Source organism: Chrysochloris asiatica, unplaced genomic scaffold (genome assembly GCF_000296735.1).
Source record: "Chrysochloris asiatica unplaced genomic scaffold, ChrAsi1.0 scaffold00245, whole genome shotgun sequence".
In the NCBI taxonomy this organism is placed as follows: domain Eukaryota; kingdom Metazoa; phylum Chordata; class Mammalia; order Afrosoricida; family Chrysochloridae; genus Chrysochloris; species Chrysochloris asiatica.
Genome location: NW_006408763.1, coordinates 3,987,660 through 4,015,458, shown reverse-complemented (window position 1 = coordinate 4,015,458; position 27,799 = coordinate 3,987,660). Strand labels below are relative to the sequence as shown.

General features: G+C 35.5%; 1 protein-coding gene across 1 annotated transcript in view; it reads right to left on the bottom strand.

Annotated features, from left to right (window-relative positions):
• Positions 1–27,799, bottom strand: part of PSME4 (proteasome (prosome, macropain) activator subunit 4) — a 122,577-nt gene that overhangs the window by 36,434 nt on the left and 58,344 nt on the right. Inside the window, exons 15-27 of the mRNA XM_006873538.1 lie at positions 27,455–27,553; positions 27,125–27,194; positions 26,537–26,604; positions 25,685–25,900; positions 23,681–23,838; positions 22,016–22,111; positions 9,124–9,179; positions 4,001–4,057; positions 3,755–3,810; positions 3,566–3,664; positions 2,235–2,297; positions 2,005–2,100; positions 598–729 (exon numbers count right to left, since the gene is read on the bottom strand). Of these exons, the coding sequence (XP_006873600.1) occupies positions 598–729; positions 2,005–2,100; positions 2,235–2,297; positions 3,566–3,664; positions 3,755–3,810; positions 4,001–4,057; positions 9,124–9,179; positions 22,016–22,111; positions 23,681–23,838; positions 25,685–25,900; positions 26,537–26,604; positions 27,125–27,194; positions 27,455–27,553 (1,266 nt within the window). The remainder of the gene's footprint in view (positions 1–597; positions 730–2,004; positions 2,101–2,234; positions 2,298–3,565; positions 3,665–3,754; positions 3,811–4,000; positions 4,058–9,123; positions 9,180–22,015; positions 22,112–23,680; positions 23,839–25,684; positions 25,901–26,536; positions 26,605–27,124; positions 27,195–27,454; positions 27,554–27,799) is intronic.

The window sequence follows — 27,799 nt, the reverse complement described above, 5'->3', positions numbered from 1 at the left end:
TCCAAGGCTGTAAATCTTTACGGGAGCAGAAAGCCTCATCTTTCTCCCGTGGAACAGCTGGTAGTTTCGAACTGCTGACCCTGAGGTTAGCAGCCCAATTCGTAACCCTACGCTACTTAGCCATGCCCAAACATTTCAATTGCTATCAACACAAACTCAAATTATATCTTATGCTCTATATTCAGTTACCTAAACATCTACTTCACATTGCCTCTTAGTTTCTGAGCCCCATTTCAAATTAAATATCACCCACAATCCCTCTGTTTGAAATTCCCAATGACAAGTAAAGTAAAGAAGCTAAGTAAATTTGATACCTTCTTTTATCAGTCCCCATTTATATTTTACAAAGTTCTATGAATTCTCCCTCCTAAATCACTTTCAACCATTTCCCCACCTCTATTTGGTGACAGAAGCAATCATTAGGTCTCATCTATATATTATTAAATCTCTGTGGGATGCAGTTTTTGTCTTACCTTGTGTATGGACAGATAGGTAATAAAATAAATATAACAAAATGTTCAATGTAGTATCTAATGGTGGATTTATTTATGTTGACAGTGGAGTTTACATTTTCATACTAAAACAAAACACTTATACCTTAAACTGTTGTTGTGTAACATCTTGTCTATCAGGCCGTAAGAACTCCAAAACCAAAGGAATGATATCTCTGCAACAGAAGTTATATGCTCCCAGGGCAGCAAAAAATGTTTGCTGAGCCTTATTTCTGACCTGCAGAACGTATTATTATTAATAAAGGACTTTTAAGAAAATGGTAGACAAAGTATTAAACAGTTATATAATGAGCGCTCAAAAACAAATGAGAATTTAAACACGTTCCTGATACAGAAAAAGATAAAAAAGCAAGCATTCTAACAAATATAAGTTACCGTCTTTATATTGAAAGGAAAACACATCACCCCAATCATGTTCATGGTCTAGGTTATATTAGTTACAATATTTTTGAAGGCTGGACAGAACAAATATGTGTTTGTTATCAGAGCTAAAAGTAAACAAGATATATGATACCCTTTCAACATAAACCTAAGTATGATGGTCTTGTTGTTAAGTGCCATTGAGTCGGTTTTGACTCATAGTAACTCTGCATAGGGTTTCCAAGGAATGGCTGGTGAGTCTGAACTGCCGACCTTGCAGTTCAAACTGACTTTGCAGTCTACTGCTTGTCCTACAGGGCCACACCAGAACTAGTACCATATGTTTTGAATCCCAACTAGAGATTCAGTACACACTTACAATCTATGAACTAAATAATATTAGATCATAGTAAAAGTAAATTATATGCATTTCAAAGGCTTAAACATTCATTTAATTGGAATCTCTACACTAGAGATTTGTTATCTAGTCTACATTATTGTACAAAGATAGATAATAAACATTTACACGTGAAATCTATTACTTTTTCTGGTTCTTTGTATCTCAAAGTACTCTCTTGGTCCTATGCTATACCTTACAGAATAAGCCCCACAATTCATACGGTAGCAGCTTCCTGAAACCAAAGCATAATGCCTAGGAGGTATTATATGGCCTTCACAGTCTGGCCTTCAAGATGTGATTTAATTAAGTAGCAAAAAAGATTACATTAGTACTATCAATTTTAAATGAGAAAAAAAATCTTCTTTTTGAGAAATATAAACACAGCAAAACAACCCCATTATTTTAAAAGACTAATAAAATTAACTAATATATATTTTCAATTTGAGAGGTATTTTCTTTGCCAATGTGAGGTACAGGTTTTATTTCAGGTTTTCTTACTTTCTAGCTGTATTATTGCTGTTAGGTGCTGTCGAGTGAGTTCTGACTTGTAGTGACCCTGTATAGAGTGCTTGAGGAGTGGTTGGTAGCTCTGAACTGCTGACTCTGCTGCTGACAGGCTAGTACTAGTCCTACAGCACCACACCAGGACCTCTTCTAGTTCCATTAAAACCATGATAATTAGACTGCATGTGATAAAAATGAGGAGGTGGGGCATGTTTGGTTAAGGCTTACCTGACTGTATGAACTTGTAGATAAACGAAGAAGATCTCTGATCATATCTTGGTGTACTTTTTTGTATTCACAACCTTCAACAGTTAGTGTTCGTAGCTAAGAAAACAATGCAGTGTAAACCAAATTTTGAAATGTTTACTAAAAATTCATTATGAAATAACATAAAGAATCAAGTATTCATATGGAAAACTGACATTTTAATAAATCATCGATATTAAAAAGGTATTTACCTCATGCTGCAACATTACTCTGTCAATCAATAGTGCTCTGATATGTTGCTTTTTCCCATGGAGCTGAAAAACAATGTAGGGAACATCTCAAGATTTTCTTTAAATTACCTTAAAAAAAGCCTTCTTCTGAATCCCTTAACAAAAAATTAATTCCCCAAAGCTCATGGTGGGCAAGGATGGTAGTGGTATTTTATTCATTCTTAAGTCATTAAGCAAGTTCATATTAAAATACACTACAATTAATTTTATGGCTAATAGTAGAAATATTCCCCTTTAAATGGTCCATCCGATACACTGATTTTCTCTAACAGTTTCTAAAAATTGATCTACATGTAGGAGAGTAAATGTGCTGGTCTTTTAAAAGTCAAATTCTGAAAGAGCAAAAGAAAATTGATATTCTTAAATTTTCTGCCTGAATGGCCTTTCAGGGTGATTCTACAGGTTTATAAAGAATATATATTTTTTTCCTAAAAATTACCTGAGTTTCCTTCCCCCAAATACTCAAAGATCATCCCCCTTATATACACTTACTTCATTAATAATAAAGTCTCTACAATTCTACCTTTTCAAAACACCTAATTTTCATCCCAATGCCAACGACATGATTCAAGCTGTTTTTCACCTGTAATAGTTTAACCACCCTCCTAGCATCCAGTCTCATAGGAGTGGCAGAGCTTCTCAATAATGTCCAACTGATATTCAGATAAAATATTTAAGAGTCTAATGGCTCCTCCACATGGGACATAAAACTGAAGCAACTTCTGACAAACTATACACAACTGAGGTAACCACTACTGCTACTCTTCCCTACAGCTATAACACCTTTACCTGTGTGCATCTGTCTACTATCATACAACGTAGTGGCCTGTAGGATAACCACTGGACAATGAACCACAAGGTGAGCAGTTCAAATTTACCAGCCACTCTACGGGAGAAAGAAGAGGCTTTATGCTCCAGAGAAGATTCACAGCCTCGGAAACCCCATCAGGGCCACTATCAGTTGGAACTGACTTGACAGCACTTTACAAAATCTATCATACCTCAAATTCCCATTGAGAATTGAATCTATCCCAGAAACTAGCATGAGAAGACATAAGCTAAATTCTGTACAAATAAAATACTTTTTATCTAGAATCCCTTTGATTATGCCATGAATTTTTTGTTCTTACCCTTTATACTTAAAATAAAACTCGATGACACTTAAGAACAACAATTTTTAGTTACAGGAAAATTTTCTCTGTATAATGAGCAATCTCCCAGAACTAGTTGGCTATGTCACTATTATATACATTCTTTGAAAAAATTCACATGTTTTTAGAAAAAATACTGACCCTATTTTCCATGGACTTCTTTACTAGGTTAAAGCTTTTCCACCGGGAGTCAAACTCATGCTTATGAGATCCTTGAAATTGCATAAGGTCTCCGATAATCTGCCATTAGAGAATTTGCAAATTTTATGTACAAATCATTTAGTGAAGCCCAGCCACATTAGTTATGTAAGTATTCGACACTGAATGTACCTTTATGATGAGAAACAAGGACTTGGTGTCATCTTCTGAATTATCAAGAATATGATCTAAAGACAAGAGAAAGGACTTTGGCTAAAATCTTCTGAAATACTAGGATAAAATTTCCATTATAAAACAAACAACAGCCTAATACCTTCATTATTTACAATATAAAAGGTTGACAAGTAAAAAGTACATATACTATAAAGTTCCTAAATACTTATTATAAACTTAAATTAAATGCATATATGTACTTACTAAGGAGCTTCCTTATGACCCTAGCAATGGCTTCTCGGTGATTCTCTCTGGATAGATCTTTTAAAAAAGAAAAGAAGATATATCACTGAACTTTATATCAAGAAGGGATAAAGCACCAAGTAGGGGGGTGAACCTGCTTTTAGTGGCTAGGCATGATAAACAATAACTTCTAAAACCTTTATACTTACAATGACCTATTTATAAAACTCTACTGGGCAAAGGGACAAGCAGTAGAGGAAGAAATAAAACATCTTTGCCTATCCAGTAGTCCTTAACTTACAAAGCATTCAAGTTATTACAAACTGCACTTACATCTGTCTTTTTCTTTTTTTACTTGTTATGCTCTTTGCAACATGTCCTGTACATAATGTTGTAGTGTATAATTTATTATCTTTCTCAACTGTCCAAAGGATAAAAATCTAATTTATAAATATAATGATAATAAAAGGCAATAATGGTAAAAATTATGGAGGGGAAAAAAATATATTTATATGTGATTTACACCCAAGGTGACATACATCAGATGTCTGAATGAAGCCTCATTGTAAATTGGGAACTACCTATACTAAAAGTCTTTAATGAGTGGATAAGAGGCCCTGGGTGGCACATTCTGTTAAGAACTTAGACTGCTAGCATAGAGTTCAGAGGTACCTCATTAAAATGGTATGGAAGGAGAACAAACAAGATGGCGGACCGAGGAGAAATGCAGTGAGGAGTTCTGTCAGCAACAAAACAAAATATGGGGCACCAAGCAGGCTCAAGGGGTGGTCCCAGAACTCTGAATCACATATAAAGGGATATTTACAAGGTTGGAAGGCTTACAGCCAGGGGAATTTGTAGCATAAGCAAGAAATCCAGTGCTCTCTAATCCAAGATGCTCAGCTGCTCCCAGAGCTACCATTTTGGGCGAGACCAAGTCGGGGATGGATCAGAGCAGCCACAGACACCTGACAGAACTGTTAAGATAAAGGTGTGGACATTCTTTTTTTTTTGTATATGTTCATTGGTCTCTGTGCACCTCCATTCTGGTGACTAGAGGGGTTGCCTGAGCGATTGGATACCCCACCACCACCGAGTTCTACTATGCACGTGCACAGAGCTCCTCAAAATTTAAAGGGACAGTTTCCACTAAAACCATTCGGCAGAGCGAAACAACCACAGCATCCCTAAGCTGTTTATCACTAGGAAAAAGGCCTGAATGGGAGTTTTTGAGTGGGAGAGGCAGACTAAAAAGCACATGTCCAGAAACGAGATAAAGTGACTAAGGCAAATGACCTGGAAGTAAACCTACACTCCATACTGGAAGATGGAAAGGCTTTAGAAATGCCTAAGAAGGAATTCAGAAAAATGATTATAAAATGAATCAAACCACTATACAATGGAGTTGAGAAAAATAAGGAAGAAGTCAGGAAAGCACTACAGGAACAATCACACAAGATAGATAAAGAATTAGAAACAATTCCAAACCTACAGAAAGAGGTCCAAACAATTAATAATAGAGTATCAGAAATGGGCAATACACTGAAAGGGCAAAGGAGTGGCACTGAAGAGATAGAAGCCAGAACTAGTGAGCTAGGAGATAAATATCTCAACACTAATATAGCAAAGGAAGCAAAAAAAAAAAAAAAAAAGGGATAAAAAAATCTGCAGAAGGGCTAAGATTCATGTTGGATAACATGAAGAGGAATAACTTAAGAAATGTTGGTATTCTGGAACAGGAAGAATCACACAAGTCCACAGAGGCGATAGCTGAAGAGCTTCTGGAAGAAAATTTCCCTAACGTCCTGAAAAGTGAAAAGATAAACATTTAAGAAGCTCAACAAACCCCAGGAAGGCTAGATCCTAAAAGACAAACACTAAGACATAATAATCAAGCTCTCCAAAAATCAAAGATAAAGACAGAATCCTGAGCAGCTAGAGAAAAGAGAAGTGTAACATAAAAAGGCAAGCAGATCACATTAAGCTTGGTTCTCTCAACAGAAACCATGCAGGTAAGAAGGCAATGGGGAGACATATATAAAACCCTGCAAGAAAACAAACAAACAAACAAAAAACCTGCCAACCAAGAATCCTCTACCCAGTAAAGCTGTCAAATACGATGATGTAATCAAAACATACCAGGATAAACAGAAGCTAAAGGATTTTGCCAAAGCCAGCCCTGCTATGAAAAACATACTAAAGGAAGTTCTGTGGACCGAGAACCAACAAGAACAGACAACAACCCGAGACTAACATACGTGGCAGCACTGCCCTGAACTCAATCAACAAACTCAAAGAACAGAATAAAATGATAAGAACAGAGGATCTGGGAGGTCAGTCTATGATCAAAACAATTACAATGTGAAAGAAGGTAAACACAGAGGAACAGAGATCCAGGTGGTGAGAAGGTCAAGTAGGTTACAGGATAAGTCTGTCTTAAATGGAGGGAAGAATTAATGGGATATATGGTTACCACAACAGTGGGGTTGGGGTGGGGTATTTAGTTCAGGTGTTGGGGAGGGCGATACAAGAAGGGGCAGGAGGTGGAAGAACAAGATAGATAGGGGAACACTGAGACAGGTTTGCATGGACTAAGTGGGACAGAGGTAAATAGTGATGCATGCTCAACTTTGGAATAACAGGGCTCTAGGCACAGTTTGAAGAAGGGAAATAATACTAAGATGCTTAACTGTCTTATGACTATTGGTTTCCCTTGCCTACTACCTATTGCAAAATAGACATTTGAGTGGGATAGAAAGGAGTATCAGGAAACATGATTACAGAAAACTTGTAAGCACGTTTTAAGCCTAATTGATTGGAATACCTAAAAGGGCTTCTAGAACTTGCCCAGTGAAATAGGCCTCTTGTGGAGACTTTGCAGAGCATAGGACCTCAGGTGGAACCCTGAGTCCCAGCCATAACCTTCAGAGGATGGGGTTCATTCCTACTAGCAAGCACAAGAAGACCAGCCTGGAACACCTAGAGCAACAGAAGATACATCTTCAAAGAAAGATCATCAGGAAAAAAAAAAACCAACAAAAATGTCAGCATGACTGGCTACTACAAGAATAGTAAGCTTTTTTGCCAGGAAGCCATCAAGGCAAGCAATCAAGTTCCTTCAGGGCAAACTCCCCTCTAAGACTGAAACTGAAAGGGACTACATGAGCAGGCATGTAAGCTTGCTGGCGACCACATTGGTCTACTGTTGAGTGGAAGATAGGGAAAGGCAGAAATGAAGAAATAGGCTGAGTTCAACCTCAGTCTGTTGACTCCCGTTGACCTGGAGATGAGAGACAGAGAAGAGGAAGAGCTGGTTGGTCTAAAGGGTGGTGAGACCTGGGGACAGCTGAGCCCATGGACAAGGACATAGCCACAGAGGGCTAGAGCTAGGAGTGAAGCATCCAGCTGATATGAAGTGAGGGGAGATGTACAAGAACACCCAAACTTGCAGATAGTACCCATTTGACCTAGCCTCCATTGCATGATAATCAAAACTTGACTAGAGGTAGATTACAAAAAAAGTTTTGTTTTGTTTTTTTTGATAAAGGAAACAAGGATAAATTGCTACATCTTGATAAACCTGACCTATGCTCATGGAGGTAATAACTCTAAATACCAACAGAGAGCAAAGGAGTCTTCACATCAAGTATCAATGCTATCCCCTCTGTACAAAGGGTAGATAGGCATGGGCAACTTAGACACTGGCTACCTAAAATGAGGGGGCAAAAAAGGCATGAAGTGACTGGCTTGCAAGGTTTCAAGAGGGAGTTTAGTTTAAGAATGTGTCACAGGAAAAAGAGTCCCCACTGAATAGATTTCATCTTGTCTAATGGGTCTGGTAAAAAAAGAAGTGGATAAAATTCTTATGATTCAATAATGAGTAATTGTTATGACTAATTGCGACTATCACAATTGTAAAGGTAGAAGTTTTGTAACAAAAACAGGGAGTGGTTAATCTTACAGTCTAGAAACAGAGAACCCTAAGATCATCAAGGGGAAAGAGCACAAGCAGAATGCGGGACCTTATCCAGAGAAGCAGCAACGCCAGAGATGGAGGCAGAGACGGGAGCATGGAGATGAGAAGGGCCTGAGCACTCTAGATTCATGGGAAGAGAGGGACTAAGAGTTGGTGGCCAGGAGGCAGACTTGTATAATGTGCCCTCTGGAGATGTAAATTATTAAATATGCCTGAGTGATTTTTTTTTAAAAAGAAGCTAAAGTGAACAGAGAGAAATTCTGTTAACTGATGTTCCATGCAGGGGATTATAATCATTGTAATAAAACAAGGTGTATGATTTGTTGAATGTAAAACTGATGATCTGCCCTGTAAACTTTCACTCAATCCACAATAAAAACTTAAAAAAAAAAAAAAAGATATGGGAAAAATCAGCCACAGAAAATCCTAAGCAGCTCAGTTCTACTTTTACACATATAGGTTGCCATGAGTCAGAGTACTATAAGTCCGTAAATGTGTTGGATTCCTTAACTAGTTACGTATGACCCAAATCAATGACATCAAAATTACACCATAGCAGTTTATACGTGATATACCTCAAGTAATTTGTCAGTAAGGCATGTGCTAAATGTCTATTAAAGCTAGATTCAAGTTATTACATTAACACCATAAAATGTGTTACATGAAGATTAATATAAAATAATATTGATATAGCTCAATATATATTAAAATAGTTAGAATACAGAATGGTCATAACAGCGCCATACACATTAACAATAACATATCAATCATAATGGAATTCTAAAAATAAACGCTCATTTTGATATATGAAAGTCTGCATATGCAGGTAGAACACAGTCAAATAAATATTTACTGACACAATTTCTATCTTTTACTGACTTCTTTATTTAATTTTCCAGTTTCTTCAGATAAGGTAAACATGACAATTGTGTTCATAGTCCTTTCATACATCAAAGAGATTATTGTTGTTAAGTGCTGTCTTGTTGGTTTCAACTCATAGCGACCCTGTATAAGGTTCCCAAGGAGCACGTGGTGGGTTTGAACTCCCTATATTACAGTTCAGCCTATCTTATCCTCCAGCACTGGGAAAATCATAATTTAAAAAGTCCAATTTTAACAACCCTTAAAAGTATGCCACACGGATTAATTTAGAATGGGATTCACATACCATATTCAAGTCCAGTATACAGCTTTGTCTCTTTCAAGGACACCATAGTTGGTACCCTGTATGAAAACAAAAGTGCTTGTATTTATTAATAACAACTAATCAAAAGGACTAAGGGGAAAATGTCATGGTCAAAATGTTTAAATTAAAACAAAGATGATGTTCTTTAACAGAGTTCCCATCTTCAATAGGTCAATTCTTTACTCTAGCCTTCTGAAGATTAATCTTATCTGTTGTCAATAAAACAGTATTATTCATCATAAAAGAAAACATTAATTTAATGCCTCTAGGGAAAAAGTCACCTCTCAAAAGAATATAACATTGATATTAAATATTTAAAAATGCAGAAACTTCAGTTTGATGATATTTATATATTTATAAAGAAAAGTAGGCTTTATAATAACATACTTGTAACAGACACCGAAAATCCAATCAAGTTTTACTGAAGTATAAAAAACAGAAAAGTTTCTTAAGATAATCATGACCCTCTTAAAACATCTCTCCTAACACCTTAGTATAATACTATTCTTTATGAATCGTCACACACAAAAGTACAAATTTTTAAATTATAGATCTTCCACAAAAAATTATGTTGCCAAAACCTGACCCAGCCAGTTAAGCTCATTAGAGAGTTAAAGTTACTTTTTAATTATGTCAGAACAGATTTTTTTTTAAGAATACAAACCTACATATCTGAGCTCTAAAATATACTTCAGGACTGATTGAGAACACACCAACATACACTCATCAATTATATAAAAATGCCACAATGTCTTGGAGAAAAAAACATTTTTGGCTTACACAAAGACACAAAAACAGAGTGCCTCAAACAAGTGATCAAAATATATAAAGAATGCTATTTTGGTGCCTTCAAATAATTGAGAGAAAGATCGATGGACGCACAGGATAATTCAGAAGAATAATATAAGAACTGACAAAATAAATGAAAAAATTAGAAACCATACAAAAACATAAATTAGAAACCCAGAAAATACAAAAACTTCAGAAATAAGTAATACCTTGAAAGACAAAGCAGCAGAATTGAAATCAACTGAAGACCAAACCAATGAGCTTGAAGAAAAGTATTTAATACTCATCTTCAAGGGGGAACAACCAGAAAAAATAATTTAAAAACTTAAAGAAAATGTAAGATTTAGGTGAGACACTATCAAGAGGAATAATTTACATGTGATTGGAATTCCAGAATATGAAGAAACCAATAAAATCATAAAGAAAACCAGGTAAAGACATCACTAAGAAAAGAAAAAGAAAGACCAATAACCCCTTAAAGTGCCAAGGACTGCCAAAAGAACAAACGAATCAATGTTGGAAGAAGTACAACCACAATTCTCCCTGGAAGCCAGAATGGCCAAGCCCCAAGAGAGGAAACCCCTCAACTAGATGAATTAGCACAGTGGCTGCAGCAATGGGCGCAAGCTTTTTAGCAATGAATGTGAGGCTGGTGCAGGACCAACCAGGCAGTGTTTTGTTCTGTTGTACTATAACTTGGTACCAACTCAGTGGCTCCTAGCAACAACAACAATCCCTTATGAATATAAATGCATAAGTTCTCAACAAAATCCTAGCAAACAGAATTGAATAATATATCAAAAAATAATACATCATGACCAATGGGATTCATGCCAAGTAAGTTGGGAAGGTTCAACATTAGAAAATCAATGTAATCCACTACATAAATAAAACCAAGGGAAAAAATTACATGAACACATCAATTAACACAAAAAAGGCATTTGACAAAATCTAGTACTCATTCCTGATTAAAAACATGCAACAAAATTGGAATAGAAGGGAAATTCCTAAACATAATTAAGGAATATATACAAAATCAACAGCCAGCATTGCTCCCAATAGCGAGAATCTGAAGCCATCTGCTTTGCGAACAGAAACCAGTTAAGGACGCCTTTTAACATCATTCCTATGCAGTACTGAGCTAGAAGGAGTAGCAGAGCTATAAGGCAAGAAAGAAAAATTAAAGACATCTGAATTAGCAAATAAGATACAATCCTAAACTTAGAAAATTCTAAATACTCTGCAAGAAAATTATCAGAATTAATTGATAGATTTGGCAAAGTGGCAAGGTATAGGATCAGCATACAAAAATCACTTATATTGCTTTACACAAAATAAACAGAGCTCAGAAAAGGAAATTAGGAAACCAACACCATTTACAATAGCTACCCAAAAGATAAAATTAGTGTTGTTAAGTGTTGCTATTGACTCAACTCTGACTCAAGGCGACCATTTATAGGGTTTCTGAGGAGCAGCTGGTGAGTTTGAACTGCTGACTTGGTGATATGCAATCCAGTGCTGATCCTACAGTGCTACACCAGAGTCCAAAAGATGAAAAACTTGGGAATAAATCCAACCAGAGAGAACAAAGACCTATATAAATAAAACTATAAAACATTACTACAAATAACCAAAAAATACCCTGTTCATGGATAGGAAGACTAAACATTGTCAATGTTATATATAAAACACTGCAAGAAAACAAATTTCACCCAAGAATTATATACTCAGCAAAACCGTCCATCTAACATGACAATGAAATGAGGACATTTCCATATAAACCAGACCAGTCTTACAACCTGAGACTAACATATAATACATGACAATATCATCCAGAACTCAACCCAGATATTAAAGTATTCAAAGTAAAACAAAGCTAGAAGACTGAAAATACAGAACTAGATATACTAATTTGCAAAAATAACAATAAAACACAAAGAAAAAGAGAGAATAATATAGTTAAGATCTTCCAAATGAAAGGGAAATCAGGTAGATTTCACAGGAAAAATAAAAAATAAACCTAAAACTAGGCCAGTCTTTAATCATACCCTTAACCCATCCCTTACCCCTAATAATCCCTACATATAAAAACTTAAAATATATACATACTCACATACACACACACATATGTTGTTTGTTAGGTGCTATCAAGTTGATTCTGACTCATTGCAACCCTGCATAAGGTTTCCAAGGAGTCCTGGTGGGCTTGAACCACCAACTTTGTGTTAACACTCCAGTGCTTATCTTTCCAGGCCACACGAGGATTCCATATAAATTTAGAGAGACTTAATTCAAAGAATTTATATATATATGGAGTCTTGGTATGATGCTGTGTACTTTAAGTACTGGACTGCAAGGTTGGCTTGAACTACAAGGCCTGCCTTTCACACTCACCAACCACTCCTTGGAATGTTGTTGTTAAGTGCTGTCAAGTCGGTTCCGACCCACAGTGACCCTATTACTGAGAACGGCTGTTGAGTTTGAACCGTCAACCTTGAGGTTCAATCTGACCTTGTGGTCGAGTGCTTATCCTACAGTGTCACATCAAGAGTCCATATAGATTAAAAATTTTTTCTTGATATCTACTTGATTTTCTCTACATTTGTGAGTTCTTAACTATGTTATTCCATTAACTATATATATAGTTAATGGAATAACAGTTATTTTATATATATATATATATATACACACACACACGTTGCTAAGTGCCATGGAGTAGGTTCTGACTCACAGTGACCCTACATACGGTTTCCAAGGAGTAGCTGTTGAGTTTGAACTGCTGACCTGGTTAGCAGTCCAGTGCTTATCCTACAGTGCCACAAGAGGACTCCATATATATATAAGCATATATTTGAGTAATAGTTACATTAGCTGATCTTCCTTGTAGGTGTATGGATATTATCCTATCACAAACAGCATTATACTTAAAAGATAGATCTTGAAATGTTCTTATTGACAATGCATGCGACGCCATTCCTCTTCAGTTTGGCATTTTCAGCATAGTAAACCATGTGATTGTCAGATTCAAAATGGTTAATACCAGTACAATTCAGCTCACTAACACTTAGGATATTGATGTTTATGCTTTCTATTTCATTATTGACAACTTCCAATTTTCCTAGATTCATACTTTGCACATTCCATGCTCTGATTATTAACGGATCTTTACAACTGTTTCTCCTCATTTTGAGTTGTGCCCCATCAGCTTATAAATAAAGGTTCTGAAAGATTTACACCATTCATGTCATCACTGTTAACTCTACTTTGAGGTAGCACTTTTCCCCCCTCTTATTTTGAGTGTCTTCCAACATGAGTGGCTCATCTTCTGGCACTGTATATGACAGGATTCCACTGTGCTAACCTCCAATATAAGGAGCTATGGCTCCTTCGGGCTGCCAACCTCAAGGTCGGCAGTTCGAAACTACCAGCAGTTCCGCGGTAAAGATTTACAGCCTCGGAAACCCTTTGTAAGGTCACTATGAGTCAGAAACGACTCCATGGTACTTAACAACAACAACAACCTGCAATATGCAGGTGATGCAATCTTACTTGCTGTAAGCCAAGAGGACTTAAAAGATTGAAGTTGCCAGAGACTTCATTTTGCCTGGATTAACCAACAACACTCAAGAAAGCAGCAGTCAAGAAATCAAATGAAGTGCTGCATTAGGCAAATCTGCTGCACAAGACCTCTTTTAAAGTGTTCAAGAGGAAAGATGTCAATTTGAGGACTAAGGTGAAACTGATACAAGCCATGGAATTTTCAATAACCTGATAAGCATGTGATAGTTGGACAATGAATAAAGAAGAGTGTAGAAGAATTGATGCCATATGAGTTATGGTGTTGGAGGAGAATATTAAAAGTATGTTGGACTGCCAAAGAACACACAAATCTGTGTTGGAAGAAGTGCACTCAGAATGCTTCTTTGAAGTCAGGATGGCCAGGCTTTGTCTCTCATACTTTGGACATATGGTCAGGAGGGAACAGTCCGTGAAGAAGGACATACCTGGTAAAGTGGAGGATCAGCAAAAAAGAGGAAGACTTCTAATGATATGGATGGCATAGTGGCAGCAACAATGGGCTAGTGTAGCAACAATTGTAAGGTTGACACAGAACTGGGCAGTGTTTTAATCTGCTGTGCATGAATAAGGTCACTATGAGTCAGTACCAGATCTATGGCACCTAACAACACCACCATCATACTACATTCTATATGTATGTGTGGTGTTGCTATTAAGTGTTGTCAGGTGAGTTCTGACTCATAATGACTTTGTATAGGGCTTCCAAGAGGCAGCTGTTGAGTTTAAGTCACTGACCTTGTGATTCAAACTGATCTTGCAGTCCAGTGTTTATCCTACAGCACTAGACCAGGGCTCCATATACACACACACTTCAATATTCTATTTTAAAATATGAGCTTCCTGGAGTGGTGCTATAGGATCAGCAATGGACTGAAAACCACAAGGTCAGCAGTTCAAACTTACCAGCTGCTCCTCAGAAACCCTACACAATCGTTATGAGTCAGAACTGACTCGACAACACTTAACAATAACATATGTACATACACACACACATATACACAAACACACTTCAATATTCTATTTTAAAATGTGAGCTTCAACTCAGTAAACTTTTTAAAAATCAAAGTAATGATACCTTTAAGGAAGAGGAACAGAGGCACAAATACCAAAGAAACAAGGGTGAGCATATCAAACACAGGACTAATTGATAATAAACAGAAATTGAACTGCACAATGATTTAATGAAGAAAACACTATTAAACCAATATAGTACTCCCTATTTATCTTGTGTATAAAAACAAGTACTTCAATCTTTACCTTAACATTTGAATGCTACACACTGAGATTTATCTAAATAATAGCCGTAATATGATTACTAAAATGCTAACGATGTAAGTCTGTTTCCTGCTACATTCTAATGCTTATGATACAACAACACTTTCTCAAGTTTAAAAATTTTGAGTTTTTCGTCTTTGACAGACTTCTGCCTTACACAGGGGGTCTGGCTTTCACAGATTCTACTGTATGAAATGCTAACTTGCTTTTTCAGAGTTTTTCAAGTTCAATGATCAATTCCTCTTAAAATGTGACTTCATTATATAATAAAGCTGTAACTTCAACAATAAACTGCAAACTTTAGCACCCAATAGAACTCTGTATGATTGAAAAATATGTTTCTATCCAGAATCCAGCTAGTAAATGATGAGATTTCTTAATAATCAACTTCAAGGGGAGTCAAATGATATTTCTACCAAGTCAGCAATTCAAATACACCAGCCTTTCCACTGGAGAAAGATGAAGCTTTCTGCTCCGGTAAGGATTTACAGCCTTGGAAACCCTATACAAGGTTGCTGTGAATTTGAACTGACTCAAAGGCACACAACCACCACTACTGAAGAGAAAAACTCAAACATTAGTGTTAACTTCTTTCTCTGGTAAAGCATGCAAAAATTACTTGTCTTGAGCTCTCCCGTGAGAGCACATCCTTATAAGCAGTTTTTTAACAAAGGAATACAACTGTACCTTGCCCAATTATATCTTGTTCAGTGTCGAGTTGATTCTGTCTCATAGCAACCCTATGCACAACAGAATGAAACACTGTCCTGTCCATAACTAAGACGATATAACATTGCTCACAAAGGAGATTAAACTGTTATTACATTACTCTCTTAAATAAGTGAAAAACAGTACTTCCTGAAGCTAATTTTTAAAATTCAGGTGTCACTCTAAATTGCTTTTCTATAACAAAAATTTACTGTAATTATTTTTAAAAACAATACTAACTTGCATAAAACCTACTACTGTTGAATTGATTCTGACACACAGTAACCCTATATAGTTAAGTGCCGTTGAATTGGTTCGGACTCATAGCAACGCTGTATTAGGTTTCCAAGGAGTGTGGGTTTGACTTTGTGGTTCAAACTGGCCTTGCAGTCAAGTGCTTATGCTATAGCACCAAACCAGGACCTGTAAGACAAAGTAAAACTGCACACTGGATCTCCAAGGCAGTCAGTTTTTGTGGAGGTAAACGATCTCATCTTTCTCCTGTGGTGGCTTTTAGTTAACAGCCTAGTGCTTAACTCACAGTAACACCTACTGTTGTTGTTGTTAAGTGCCATCAAGTTGGTTCCAACTCACAGCAACCCTGTATAGGGTTTCCAAGGAACGACTGGTGGGTATGAATTACCCACCTTGCAGTTAGTGCTTATTCAACAGCAGCACACCCGGACTTCCCTAACCAGTATAGGACTTTAAAATATTTTAATACTGAATTAAAAAGTACACTTTCTATAAAGTATATGGAAAAGTATAAAGGAGTCCTGGTGTGGCACTGTGGCTTAATATGCTAGACTTCAAGTAAGGTTGGTTTAAACATCAAAGTCGGCAGTTCAGGCTTACCAGCCACTCCCAGGAAACCCTACACAGGGCTGCTGTGAGTTGGAACTGGCTCCACGGCACTTAACAACAACAAAGTATATGAATAGGTATCTGTTAAGATATATGTTCCAGTTATATTCCTTCATATCCACAAATTCCTTTTATGCGTACTGAATCCACTTTACTTTGATCTCTTCTAATTTACCACAAATGAAACTACTGAATGTTTTAAACTAGATCTTTCTCAGTATAAATTAAAAAAATACAGAAAATATTTCTTTTCTTCTATTTAGAAGAACAATTTCCCAAAACACTTCTCCAGTTACTCAAGTAAGACTTTCTGATTGTGTCTCTTTATACTACAGGTCTAGGTGTGCCCAAGTTGCACCATCGATGATATTTAAAAGAGAACTTGCAGTTACTAGTTACGTACACAAACTTGGTTGAATAGACTAAAGATGCTATCAAATACTTACAGATCTGTACTCCAGTTAAAAGCTATAGTAGCCCTATCTATAATTTAAAAACACCGGACTCTGACCCTGTGAATTTCACCCTACTCACTCACTAGCCCATTCTACAAATAATATCATCTGACCTCAGGAACTAACATAAGTTCTGAAAAATGACTCCAAGACAACACATTATAAACAATATCATCTGTACAATAATGTGGAAGTCCTGGTGTGGTGGGTTAATGCTGTGGGCTGCAAAGTTGGTTTGAACTGCAAGGTCAGTGGTTCAAGCTCACCAGCTGCTCCTCAGAAACTCTATAAAGGGTTGTTATGGGTCAGAACCGACTCAATGGTACTTAACTACAACATGCATAATGCAATTAGACTCAGCTCCTACAATGTATCAGGCCAATCTAGCATTCCTGTTGGGAGCTGTCCCGTACATTCCAACTTACGGCAACTCCAAGTGTACAGAGCAGAAATGCTCCCTAGGGTTTCAAGGCTGTGATCTTTCAGAAGAATACTATGCCTGTTGGCCAGGTGACACTGATTGCGTTTGAATTGTCAAACCTTTGGCTAGTAGAGGAGTGTTTAATCTTTGCACCATCAGGGCATCTACTGTGCCATTAAAAAAAATAAAGTGCAGTTGAGGTTTTCATGACTAGGTTATTTGTACCATTAGATGACAATCTTTTATATATCTGAATGGATCAGAGACATTTTAATCACCTGTAGGAAAGGATGGTGGCAAAGAGAATTATGACTAATAAGATAAAAACAAAATATATAATACAAATTAAAAATGAAGGTAGATGAACTGTCATGAAAGAGCTGCAAACAATAAATATATATCTGTGCATGTATAGTAAAAAGATATTCTACCATTCCCAATGAGCCCTCCCTTGATAAAAAATACACAAGAAAGTTGTAAATCCAAGTCACCAGTGGGTTGTTTTTTTTTTTAAATCTTCCACTTTCAATGTTGTAAGTCTTTCACAAGAGACAATTGTGTTGTTATTCAATTCAGTCCTAAGCATCAATATAAAAGCTGTAGACACAAATGAAAAGCTAGCTCTGACTCTACCATGTGAAAGAGTTGCTAAGTAAAGAGAACTATTACTGCTAGATTTACAAATGACTCTGAGCATAGAAACTATTTCTATGTCTGACACACAAGCTTTTAAATATCAATGAAAACAATTGGGGTGAAATAAGGAGAAAACAGGGTTACTCACCATGGAGTAGTAACTGTTTCCTTTTCTGTGTGCAGCTCCCCCAGCAGAGCTGGGAAGTTTCCTGGAGGTGCCAAGAAAGGTTAGCTAGCCCTGCCCCTCATCGCATAGCAATACAACCTTTCACATACCAATGAAATGGTCTTTCATTTAGATCTTAAGTATAAATTCTTTTGAGTGAAAAGTTTATATAAACTGAGATCCTAATAATGATTTAACTAAGACTGATTTTAATAGATCAGAGGAAAGGGCACACAAAGTAAAGAAGAAATATTGGAGATGAAAAATGATGACTCCTCTACCTTGAGTAACCCTGTTTTTTAGATGTTAGTTTTTAGCATCCTTTGGTTATTGTTGCTAAGTGCCGTCAAGTCAGTTCTGACTCACAGCAACCCTGTACAGGACTTCCAAGGAAAGGCTGGTGGGACTGAAACACCGATCTTGTGGTGCAAACCAACCTTGTGGTCCGGTGCTTACCCTACAGCATCATAGCTGTTAAACCTAAAAGATTAAATGGACTGCAAAAGGTGAAATTAACAGTGATTTAAGGCAAGTGTACAAAATTCCTGTGTGACCCTAAAAAGACATTTTACAATTTTCATATCTATAAAGGCAGATATAAGAATACACTGTATCACCAATTCTTCTCTTACACAATTAACAAGCACATTAATACAGCAAAATAGCAAGTGCATTTTAACATGACTCTAATTAACTCAGCAATCTATGGTACCTGCTGAAATGTTAATTGCTTTACTTTTCACTGAACTAAAAAAAACAATTACCCTTAATAATGCTCAGGACCTTTATTTTATATATCCTTTGAAACATGAAAAATTTAGAGGAAGTAGAATATATGATATCCATTATAGCCCTATAGACACTTAAGACCAAAAACTACAATGTGGATATCCTTAAGTAAAAGGGTTACTTTTTTGTAATTTTTTGTAACTCATCTGAGCTCTCTACTTTTTGTCAGTCTCTAATTACACAGCACAGAAAATTGGTTTCCACATTTAGGAGTCATCTATCTAAACACATGAAATTGTAAGACCTAATATATTCTATAAGAAATGAAGTTGTATTTTTTTACAAGAAAACTCAGAAATAAACTACAGTTCTAATTTCTCATCACAGAAAATTTCTAGGAGACAGAAACTACAATTACATGCTATTAACCAAAGTTAATAAGTAATTATACCCATTAAAATCTTTTACCTAGTTAAAATTTATATGAATTTTAATTTTAAAAAGATTGGCTTGTGCTTACAAAAACTGGTCTAGTTCTTTCAGAAAATGTCTAATATACCATAATACCAGTATTAACAGATGAATTGTTAATAACAAGAGAGATTTCTTCAGGCATCTTAATCATTAGACTAAAGCATTTTCATCATAATGATGTATTTCCTTTTCTCTCTCTCTCTCACCAAGTACAAAAAAAAGCCCAGCCAATGAGTCAATTCTGATTCAAGGCAATTGATGTGTGTCCTAGCAGAACTGTACTCTATAGGGTTTTCAATCACTGGGAAATAATGCCTTATTTCCTACAGAGTAACTAACAAGCTAAGAAAAGAGTTGTCTTTTCCTGTACTAGCTTCAAATTGACCCCCCCAAAAATCTCTGTGAACTAAGCTAAAGATTATCATACACCTAGAAACAAATGGGTACGCTCATATGTTGAAGTACAAAGAACAAGGAAGCAATCATTTGAAATTATTTTACTAGTTTCTTCAAATCAATTTAGATTTAGAAGATTTTAACCATTTTTATTTACATTAGAATAGACATTTTAGAAATGTTAAAAAAAAAAAAAGCTTTGATTTTGATACTTTAGTTAGAATTAATTTATAGTCTTCCCCCAAAATTGAAATGCTATAAACAGTGAATGTAGAAGTCACACTTTTCCAAACTAAAATATTTCAGATGAAGGTGACACCACATAAACATTGGGTTTTAAGAGAAGTATTTTGTTAACAGGGAAACTTTATAAATTTTTATTCATATGTACACTTCATGCCAATTATTATTGTGCACATATTAGATAGTTAAGTTTTCATGTTTGTGTCATTTTAATATTTTATCAAACATACATATTAATATTTAAAAATGTGTCCAAATATATAAACATTATATAAACCCACTGCCATTTCACTGAGTTGGTTCCAACTCATAGCGTCCCAGCCTAGGGTTTCCAAGGTCCCAAATCGTTATGGGAGCAGAAAGCCTCAATCTTGCTCTTGTGGAGTGGCTGGTGGGTTTTAACTGCTGACCATATAGATAGCAGTCCAGTGCTTATCCTACAGTGCCATTATATACTCTACACATTTAATCATGTATTATATGTCATTTATGTTTTGTTAAATTGCACTCTAAAACAAAATTTCAAACAACAAAACTTTTCAATCTCATCCTATCTTCTTTTTTCAACATTTCTGGTAAAAGTTTACAAAGGATAATTTTACAGCTTATAATGAATAACAAAACAGACTAACAATATTACCATTCATAAAATCTCATGATATTCTTTCTCTACTATAAAAATATAATTGACTTGATGTAATCAAATATATGGAACTCTTTCCCATAATGCACATTTCTATGCAAATGATGAAATCTTTGCTTTGCTTCACTTCATTATTATAGTGCTTGTGGTAAAATGTGACTGCATGTTAGTAAAAAATACTAGAGAAACTCTTACATCTTCTTTACTGACCCTTCAGCAGTGGACTACAACAAGCATTTGATATTTTAGAAGATTCTAATTTATATTCACGGGAGACACAGCCTTGTGTTCTTAAATTTTTGGATTTAATGAGACCACGATTCTCATTGTCAACACCTTCAACAGAACTTAATTTACTGATATATTAATCTATTATGTATGAAATAGGTTTGCAACATAAAAGGGACAAGCTCTTACTTTACTACTATACACTGTTAAAATCATAAAGAAACCCAAACAATTTCTGTAGGTTTCTTATTTTAAAATCAATCAATCAATCTCTCGTAATACCAAAGGATTTGGGCTGAACTGTTCTTACATCATACTGTATAACCTTAGGAAATTCCTAGGCAAACTTTAAACAGACATCCTTACCTGTAAAGACCCTAATTTCCCACTCTTAAATTTAATAAGCAATCAATGCCTACAAACAATTTTTAGAATGAACTAACAAATTCCAGAAAAGTATAACGATGATAAACATATGGGAAAGACAAGCAAGCTATATTTCCAAACAACTCCTTGAAGCTTTTTAAGGTCTTAGTTGCAAAACCAACAAATAATTTCCCCTTTGTGTTTTTTTCAGTGGGGCCAGGAGAGAGGGTACTTACACATTTTTAAGCGATTTTCACAAACTTGGCTGGCAATGAGATGTTGAAAGAAAATGATCTAAGATGGCATATTGAAACTAACATCTATCTATACTTAAAACTCGACTTTTCAGCATAAATGGTAGAACTAAAGATGGGTTAAACAAGATATTCATTCAAAATAAACTCTAAAAAGCATTTAAAATCCTAGCTATTCAGTAATTCTAAAGAGTTCAAAATCAACACTGAACAAATTTTATTTTTTTTAAAAATCTCAGCTTTTTTTCCTAATATAAAATCCTTAATTGACACCGATTATAGACAAAAATAGCATATTTTGTTTTTAAAAAAGAGTATTTACCTTAACATAGCAATTTAATGTTTCTAAGCTGACATTTTGAAACTGATTAACATTTAAGTTATTCTATCCTGGGACCACAAGAAAAAGTGAATAAAGCCTTTAATAAGTTATACCTAAATTGTGCCTCAGATATTTTTGGCTTAATAATGACCAATAAAAAGGTTAAAGTGATACTAAAAAAAAAACAAAACACCCAAATCCAGCAACAAAACCAGTGACTCATTAAGTGACTAAGACTTAACATATATGCCAATAATTGACTAAGACTTAACATATATGGCAAATGGCAAAAAAGCAAAATCTGTAAAGTAGTTATTTTTACTTACAAGTGTGTAACCGGCTCTCCTTTCAATGGAGGTAGGAGATTTCCTGAGCCAATTAAACAGTTGTGCACTATAGTCAGACTCTGCAGAACATCATCTCTAGAAAGGATCAAATGTATTTTCATATTTTAGAAGATTGCTAATCATTAATTAACAACTCTCCTAGAATCTAGGGTGAAGTACAAAAACTTGTATCGAATGAGGGTAAACAAAGTAAGGCAAAGAAGCGGCAAATGCCTTCAGTTCATCTACTTAATTCTACTGTTGTTGTTAAGTGCTATTGAGATAGCATAGGGCAATGAAAATATTATTAGTAGTAATAATGAAAACCCAAAACATAATCCACAGCCATTAGGATGACTCTGACTCATAGTGACCCTACAGGACAGAGAAGTTTCCACACGGCTTCCAAGGCTGACATCTTTATGGAAGAAGACTGTCACATCTCTCTCCCAAGGAATGGCTAGTGGGTTCTCACTCCCAACCAAGAACTTAACCACTGCACCACCAGGACTCCTAAACTGGTAATAATAGACCTGCTTCGATTCAAACAGGCTCTGATTCATTGTCCTTTATGAGACAAATGGGAATTAAAAACAATTTTTTAACACACTTTACCAAAGATCATCACTACTAATAATAAAATGGTCTCTCAGCCTTTTCTAATTTTGATAAAAGACCTAGTAAAAATTTACTACCCAAAAAAGCAGTGCCAAGTACTTACACAGTCAACAATGACTGGTTAGACTTCTTCGTTCAAGCCCATTCCTACTGAATTTTCTTATTAAAATGGTTTCTGTTAAGTACCTTCAAGTCAGTTCTGACTCATAGCAATCCTGTGTAGGGTTTGAATTGCCAACCTTGCAGTTAGCAGTTCACTGTTTATCCTACAGCACCACTCCAGGCCTCCTTATTAAACCTATTATTGAAAGTACCATAGAGTTGGTTCTGACTCACAGCAATCCTGTTTAGGGTTTCTAATGAGTCATCAACCTTTGGTGAGCAATCCAGTACTTATTCTATATAGCTACACTAGGACCCCATAGTAAAACTGTTAGGAGTTTTTCTTGTGATTATTTTAGGAACTTTCAAAAATTCCAACTATGAAAGTCTAATGTTGTTGTTGTTAAGTGCTGTCGAGTCGGTTCCGACCCATAGCGACCATGTACAGGGTTTCCGAGGGTGTAAATCTTTACGGGAGTAGAAAGCCTCATCCTCCAATAATTTTTTTACTGAATCCTTACGAGAGAAGGGGGGAAAATTCTTAGAGTGGTATTTTCTCAAAGTAACGTAAACAGCAATAGTATGAATTATTAAAAAGTAATTACTTAAGGCATTGAAAAAGAGAAAAAAAAAACCAACCCAGGCATTTTTCTTTCAGAGGGTACTGGTATACAGTCACATTTCCCAAAAGAGCATAAGTGAAACCATAGGTTTTAGTACAAAGTACTAACACAAACTAGAAAATCACTCAGCTTCTCCATTTCAAGTGTTTAAATACTATGACAAAGTCCCTGTTACACCATACATTAGCTAGTTTTCTAAGTACAGTTATGGCAGACATTTAAAACATATATTAGAAATCAAAGTATCAGATATGACATAAACTTAGGTAAAGTATTATTTTAGTCTGTAACTGAGTAACATTGATTATAAAAGAATACTAACCTAGACATTTCTAGTTCTCCATTACCACAATGCTCAAGTTTCATGAGTTCAGGTTGAAGAAAGGAGTCCAACAGATAGAAGGCAAAAGCTACTTCTTCTGAAGAAGGAACATGCCACTGTATTCCCAGATTCCAAAGGTCCCCTGGTTTACCCCAGTCCTAGAAAAGAAAGCCAGTTATTCAGAAAGTTGAGAACTTTGAAAATCATATATACAAACAATTTTAAAAGTTTAAAAGGAAATGTATAATTAATCTAAATTTAAGCTAGCAAAGTAATAAATATCCAGTATCACTCCTGAAAACTCTCCCTTGAAAGAGTCACTGTGAAAATAATAGTAAATTTATATGAGGCTATTTAGTTCACCAAGGAGCTCTGGTAGCGTAGTGGTTACAAATCAGGCTGCTAATCTCACAGTTAGTAGTTTGAAACTACCAGCTGTTCCATGGGAGAAAGATGAGGCTTTCTGCTCCCGTAAAGATTTACAGCCTTGGAAACCCTGTACAGGGTCGCTATGAATTGGAACCAACTCCACAGCACATAACAACAACATTTAGTTTAGCAACAGATTTACAGTAATCATGCTCTTTAAAAGTTACTGTATACACTGAAAACTGAATACTGAACCACTGCCCCTAGGGAAAGTGCAGGGTTAAGTTCTTAGAAGACTCTGGCTGCAATATTTTTCTTAACTGATCAATACATAACCTTGTTTTTTATATGTATTTCTGTATATATACAATATATATATTGTATAATTTACATAATAATATATAACAACTAATTTAATTACATGCTGCTTTTCTTTATAATATAAAAACTAACCAAGAATAGTTTAATGTTTTCTTGACTCTGGGTTAACGTGGCTGTAAATTTCTTTGGTTTTCAGCTTCATAATAATACTATCAGCTATACTTTTTTAAAATTAGTCAGTCTCATGAGTCCACAGATTCTGCTGCTTTTTCATGTTTTCTGCTGCTTAATCACATACCACTGTAAGGACTCCTGATGTGGCGATGTAGGATCAGCACTGGACTGTGAACCAAAAGGTTGCCATTCAACCCACGAGCTGCTCCTTGACCCTACATAGGGTCACTATGAGTTAGAACTGACTCAACAGCATTTAACAACAACAATCACAAACTATAGATGGTACTCTAGCATATCCTGGAGCAGCCTCATATACAGATGGGTGATTTTCTCCTTCCTTTCTGGATAAGTGGTGATTCATTAATCCTGAACTCACAGCCAAAAGCACTACAAAACATCCCTAAACAAAGCATATCTGAAATAGGTATTTTCTATTGATGCTACATCACAACATCCTTGCTTTTAGGGACATTATACAGCGCTTCAAAAGTACACACGGGGGCCGTTTTAAACAGGAAAAGCACCAACAAAAACTACAAAATTGCACAAAAGTGTTACTAAACAGACCATGTAAAGGACAATTGTTGATAGTATGAGAGGTAAAGCAAGATTGCAGAGCACTGCTTTCTTCCAGCTCAGCTGGAAACTTGGCCTGCGAGGTGACTCACATTATTCACCACTCTGCATGTCCAAAACAACTGTGAAAGCATAGTATTGATTTTAGGCTTAAAAGCATAAATTTTGGCGAGCAGGTAAATTCACAAACACAATCTGTGAATAATGAGCGGGCTTCAGCAGTTAGTAGAAAAATGGAATTGAAAGATAATGTAATTTGTCCAGTAACTTGAAACCCTTGGTAGATGTAAGTATGGAGCTTAGATATGGAATATCAAGTCATTTCACATGTAAACAGAAAACCAGAGTTTAAGTTTTGTGCAAAATACAATAGCACTTATGGTACACCTTTTCAATTTAGTACACTGAAATAATCCTTCTAATAAGTTACTTGAAAAATCAAAAACTGACATTTTTATAAACAAGATAGATTTAAAAACAAAAACAAAACATAACCTATACTTCAAATCTCTTAGAAAAAGAACCCAACATATCCTAGGATCTTAGATTGAAAATACTTGCCTTGATAGGAAAGTATTCAGAAGGAGACCTGTCAAACCCCCCTGGCACACTGCAGTATTCTGTCGGGTAGATGAGTGTGGTAGAACGAAGAAGATGATGCAAAAGGTTACAAGACAGAGTGTAACCCTGCTTACAGGTCAAATGTAGGGTTCTTTGGAGAATCTTTATAAGCTGTTCTCTATAAGGAAGCAGTTTCTTCCCATCCACACGAGTAATCTAAAAGAAGAAGAAAATAGTTGAAGATATTGTAGTTAAATGATCAAGAATTATTACATGTAAACTTCAATGTTCTGTCACTAAAGGAACTTAAAAAAATGTTTCTTGAAATGACTTAAATTCATTTTAGGATTGTCATTTTAACTATATTCTGAGAACTTATTCTTTTTTAAAATTAAAACACATTTTCTGAATGTAGGCTTTCCTGTGCCATAGTCACTGATTCCTATTCAAAAGAGCCCATATATTCTAATAGAGACAAAACTTAAGTGAATTTTTCTGTGCTCTGGTTCCTAAACCCAACTATAAAGGAAATGGATATTTGATTCCCTAACTTAGAAGGTAAACAACAAAAATGAATTCTGAAATCTGATAAAGTTTTAAAATGAGCTATCCATATTAGATCTCTATCAGTAAAAACTCAGTCAAGCATATGGTTGAACATGTAGTAACCATACTCATTTGATATTAAGATAAAGAGATGTTCTGACTTTCTGCATCACATCAAGAAATCACCAAAACTTTTTATGGCTCTTCATATATTATAAAGTCAACTTGCCAAAAAAAGAAAAAGATTAATTCTTAAAGTCAGTCAGTATTTTCAAATAAGTTTTTTCTTCCAAAGATTTTTAATACCTCAGACAAAAGCTGAAGATTCCATAGTAACTCCTTATCTAGTTCTTCTTCATTCAACACATCATCATCTGAAAATGGCAAAATAGTATCAGGAAAAATTATGCATGTAACCAAATACATTGAAAAACAAGTCAATGAATATCCTATGGAGCAAAATTCTACTCTGACATACACGGGGTCATCATGAGTTAGAACCAACTCAATGGTAAATGACTTTAGAGTTCTCTATAGAGTTTCCTCTCAGGAGACTTCTCATGAAGCTAAACTCACTCTAGAAGTAGCAAAAACTCAAAATATAAACATACACACACACATACACACACACACACACACATCCCAATCGGGACTTTTTCTACTCTACACATCAAAACTAACTGATACTTTTCTAAGGCAGCTTCAACATGGTTCTTGTGGCTATAAAAATATTAACTACAGGTAAAATTTCTAAGCTACCAGCCAATCTGGATGAAACATCTGTTGGTAAAGTTGAATGATTTACCCTAATTGCAAAACTGAATTCTTACATAGTTTAAAGGACCCCATTCCCCGCAAGATTTGTAAAACTCTAAAGGCAAAATAATGTCTTACTCATTGTAAGTTGAGTTATAACACTGCAGCAGTGGGGAACAAAGAGCTTCAAGGATTCCTCTGGACGGCACTGAAAACATATTTGTATAGAGAAGTACTTTTTTTAAAGGCACAAATACTTAGGAGTAACAAAATATGCACTATTTTCAACGGCATCTAAGTCATTATAACAAACTACTATTAGCTCTATTTTCAATGGCATCTTAGTCCTATAACAAACTACTGAAGTAACTTTGTGCTTTATGAATAACAAGTACTTCTGAAATCATTAACCATATAAAATTTTGACTGTTGTTTTATTAATTTATCAGTCCCAAAACATAAGCTCACCTTTACAGCAGCACGGCACATATTTGCCACCATGCGACCTGCTACTCTTGTCTCAAATATATGTGAAATAGAAAAATTGAAAGCCTTCTGAAGGACCACCTGTTAAGATATGCAAGAAAGGAACATATCTAATCAGCATTCTTTAGAAAATTAAACATCTGGTGAAAGAAAAACAAAAGGGCAAATATACCCAAGACTATGCCCAAAACAACCAAAAGCTCTTCTTAACTATGTAATTTTATAAGAAGGAGCCCTGGTAGCCACTCCATGGGTGAAAGATGAGGTTTTCTGATCCCAAAACGATTTATAGCCTCAGAAATTCTGTATAGGGTCACTATGAGTCAG